Genomic DNA, 4,245 nt, shown 5'->3' on the forward strand with positions numbered 1-4,245 from the left:
CTTTGTTTAAGCTATTATTCAGCTGGTTAAACATTAGCTAGTAGTAAAATCAGCATAACATGCTATTACATAAAATTGCTTATTTCATAGTTTGTCTTTCCTATTAGAAAAAGTCTAGCCAATTATTTCGTCAAAAATGCACTTTTAAGGTATAAAAAAAGCTTTCATTAAATCTTCTTCACGCTAAATGTAATTAGTAGAAAGCCTTAGTATAGTCAACTGTAACAAAGTATAAGCTTGAAAGCGAAAAAAGTTGACAAAGAATAGTGTCTAAATTATCGTCAAAAAAGTCAAATAGAATAAAACGAAATCACATCACCAGATGAACCAACCCTCCCCGCCTTCCTCTGCGCCTCACCCCGTCCCGTCGTGATACGCTTTCTTGTTGCCACGGTTTTTATAGACCTCAGTGAGTCGGTCGGTTTCAGCTCCTTCCGCCGTGTGATAAAAAACAGTTCCTCTCAAAAGAATTTTGAATGCTATTTTTAGACTTGTTTCAGAGATATACAGACCCGCCAAATATATGTTGCTATCAACATTCATGAATACTGTTATAAGTGAAATTGTGCATGTAATTAAAAAACAAAATATCATGGTGTAATGATACATTGTGTAAACACCTCATATAAGACACAAAGTCGAATTAGAAAGCAAACGTTCACCAAATTTAAAAGCAGATGACATGGAAAGTTTTCTAAAAGGAATTCCCCCACCATTTTCCATTTCTATAAGATCATTGGTCACAGCTGCCCAGAAACGCAGGGTGATAAATCACAAATGTACTTTTCAAACAACAACAGTTACGTCAGAAGCGCAGTGCGGAGGAATACAACACGGATAACACAAGCCCCATCTTTCAATCCGGCTAAAACCGGTTTTAGTGCACGGATCTTCTTTTCATTCTACTGCAGTGCCCCAATGCGCATGCGTGTAACAGTTTTGGCTTAAAAAAGACGATAGATCAACTAAATGCCAGAATGTTCTAGTTTAATCCAGATGGAAAGTTATGCGAAAACAACCCATCTTTTTTGGAGGTCAAGAAATATACATTATACTTTAGAAGGTTAAATAAATGGCCCATCATGACAAATGAGAGATTCTGTCCATTGTTTTTGTTTTTGTTTTGACCTAGTGCTGTACTTGTGCTGTACTTTTCTCACTTGTAAACCGCTTCCGATTAAATTAATAAAGGTACATTTAAACTGAATTCGCTGTGAAGCTACAGTGGGGACCTAGTGCTGTACTTGTGCTGTACTTTTCTCACTTGTAAACCGCTTCCGATTAAATGAATAAAGGTACATTTAAACTGAATTCGCTGTGAAGCTACAGTGGGTATGTTGAAGGAGCTCGTTTCTTTATCACATTGAAAGAGTGGGTGCGGGGCAAAGGAGACCTCCAGCACGTCTCCTCTCTGGTATTTGTGCTGACGTTCACGCCGGGACAAGGGGGATGGGCAACACAAACGCACTTAAAAACACGAAATACCAGTGGACTGCCTGTTTATGTCTAAACATTCATCATGTAAGGGGCCGGTAGAAACCTGTTTATTGACGAAGCTTTCAGTGCTCAGTTAGTAGCATACTCTGTTAAACGGGTTTATATTACACGGCGCTAAATAAACACAATCGTTTTGGGTTTAGGTTTCAGGGATCATCAAAGTTAAATGACAGTATTCATCATGTAAGGGGCCGGTAGAAACCTGTTTATTGACGAAGATTTCAGTGCTCAGTTAGTAGCATGATACTCTGTTAAACGGGTTTATATTACACGGCGCTAAATAAACACAATCGTTTTGGGTTTAGGTTTCAGGGATCATCAAAGTTAAATGACAGTATTTAATCTCCAAAATTGATGTAAATGATACAATTTGTTTTCGTTCCTAAAGATTTACACAACGCAATGATTTATTCTCGGCGGCTGTCGTCGTTTGTGCGACAGCTTTTGAAATGACTTCGCAGATTCGCCATCATCGTACAGTAACTTTCCGACCTACTGCTAATATAACATTGTCTCGTTTTATTTCAAGGTGTCATTTTGTGTCATTTTGCGTCACAACATGGTGCGTAAAAAACGTATTAAAATAAAGAAGATCTTAATGTGACGAATGGAAAAGTGTGGAAAGATCTGCATATTTTGGGCCTGGGTTTTCATTTGAAAGTTAACCACTAGATGGCACCGACCTCACACTAATCACGTAACATTCTTAAAGTAAAGTCCATTTGCCCATGAATAAATCCTATCAGTCATGACCTGAATGAAAACCTTCAGCCAGTGAGTTGATGTATTAGTCTTTATTTTTTAATCAGTCTTTAAATATCAGATTCCATGTGCTCTGAACATGAGCATCACAAATGGAAGGTGACTGATGTATATATGTTTTATGGGTAGTTGGTGCAAGCAACATCAAGATTTTAGGTTAACATCTGACTGTATAAGGGTAAATGTGTATTTTATGTGCTGTAAATAGTCATAATTTCTTTTGTTTTTACATTTTTTCGCCTTTTCAGTGAATTTATGAAGTCGTATAAATTAACAAAATGTCCACGTCAACTACACTTATGCATTATAAAGAAAAATATAGCATGTTGTTTAAAATTTAAGTAGGTGATAGGATGTGACATGGATGTCATATGAAAAGGAACAATTTGTCTATGCCATTAAATATAAATAAATGTCATCCAATAAATCCATTGTGATGTAACTGAGTAGCCTTATGAATTTCATTCACACCATTTTGTGTACGTGACCCAAATAGCCTATATGTCATGCAATGTCCATTCCATCAATGTCCATGACCAAAGCCTGATCGATTGTGTTCCAGCTGTGTTCTCCCCCCGTGTTTTCACTGACCTCAATGTGGAGTCATTACATCAGAATCAGATGGGTATTGGGTGACACAAAGCCCTGGCAGCAGTAGACCTGTTTCACTCAGCTGCTCGAGCCTGGTGAAGAAACATCTGCTTGTGAAAGGATGCACTTTTGAATATATTTCTTTAGAAGATCATTCATTCTTCAGACTACTGGAACTTTCAAAACAAATTTTAAACAGACCCCAAAAAGCTACAAGGATCACATGCCCAAATCAGAGCTAAAAAAATCATTTTCAGGAATTGCAAGGGAGGCATCAACAGAGTAACGAAGCTAAATACTGATAGTGTAGCAAGTGTATAAGATGGAAAGATACTTCACACCTGTGCGTGGCTCCTCCGAGGATGAGGTGAAAATTTACAAACATTACCATCCCATACCTCAACAGCATCCTCACAACCATCATTATCACCACCATGGATCATACAGGTATGTGTTTAAACTTTCTCTGGAGGATATGTAAAATTAACTATTACAATTTTTCATTCAAGCTAAATAAAACAAAATATAAATATTAAAAACTTAATATTGAAAAACTTAAACGAAAATGTTGACTTGGCAACTAACTGAAAAAAAAATGAGTTTGAGATTTTTACAATTAAAATTTCTTTAAATTAACCTGAAATAAAAATAAAGCTAAATGAACAAAAAAAATAAAAAACACTGAATATGACAAAAGCATATGTGACCCTGGACCACAAAACCAGTCATAAGGGTACATTTTTTAAAACTGAGATTTATACATCACCTGAAAGCTGAATAAATAAGCTTTCCATTGATGTATGGTTTGTTAGGATAGGACAATATTTGGCCGAGATACAACTATTTGACAATCTGGAATCTTAGGGCGCAAAAAAATCTAAATAGAACTACTAAAACTAAAATTAGAATGAAAACATATAAAAAATAAAAGCTACATTTATAAATACTACTCTATAATAGTATATAAATATTAAAATAACACTGATATGTGTTCAGGTGAAATTTAGTCTTACTCTTTTTTTTTATCATTAAACCTTTATTTGACCAGGTTAGTCCCTTGAGTTTAAAATCTTTTCAAACCTGGCCAAAATAGTACCATAAAACCTTATAATGGAACAAAAGTCACATAAATTTCAAACTACAGAGATGACAACAATTCAGTTTAAAATGTTTTTGACTTCTAAAACTACTTAAAGGTAATATAAATATAATAGAGATATGTTTATGTAATAAATATAATAGAAATATGTTTCAGGGGCAGCAGATGCAAATGCCTTTCAATATTTATGCTTAGTTTTTAGGCCTGGTGGCACATACATAATATTTCAATTTAAATATATTTGAAAATGAATATATATATATATATATATATATATATATATATTAGGGGTGCAA

The 4,245-nt window shown here is 34.8% G+C and overlaps 1 protein-coding gene across 1 annotated transcript in view; it reads left to right on the plus strand.

Moving 5' to 3' along the window:
- The first annotated feature begins 2,355 nt into the window (after nucleotides 1-2,355).
- LOC107676547 (uncharacterized) overlaps nucleotides 2,356-4,245 on the plus strand; it is a 7,431-nt gene continuing 5,541 nt past the window's right edge. The window contains exon 1 of the mRNA XM_016471125.1: nucleotides 2,356-3,297. Within this exon, the coding sequence (XP_016326611.1) occupies nucleotides 3,173-3,297 (125 nt within the window). The 5' untranslated portion in view covers nucleotides 2,356-3,172. The remainder of the gene's footprint in view (nucleotides 3,298-4,245) is intronic.

The sequence above is a fragment of the Sinocyclocheilus anshuiensis genome, unplaced genomic scaffold (genome assembly GCF_001515605.1).
Source record: "Sinocyclocheilus anshuiensis isolate Anshui unplaced genomic scaffold, SAMN03320099.WGS_v1.1 scaffold64, whole genome shotgun sequence".
NCBI classification, from domain to species: domain Eukaryota; kingdom Metazoa; phylum Chordata; class Actinopteri; order Cypriniformes; family Cyprinidae; genus Sinocyclocheilus; species Sinocyclocheilus anshuiensis.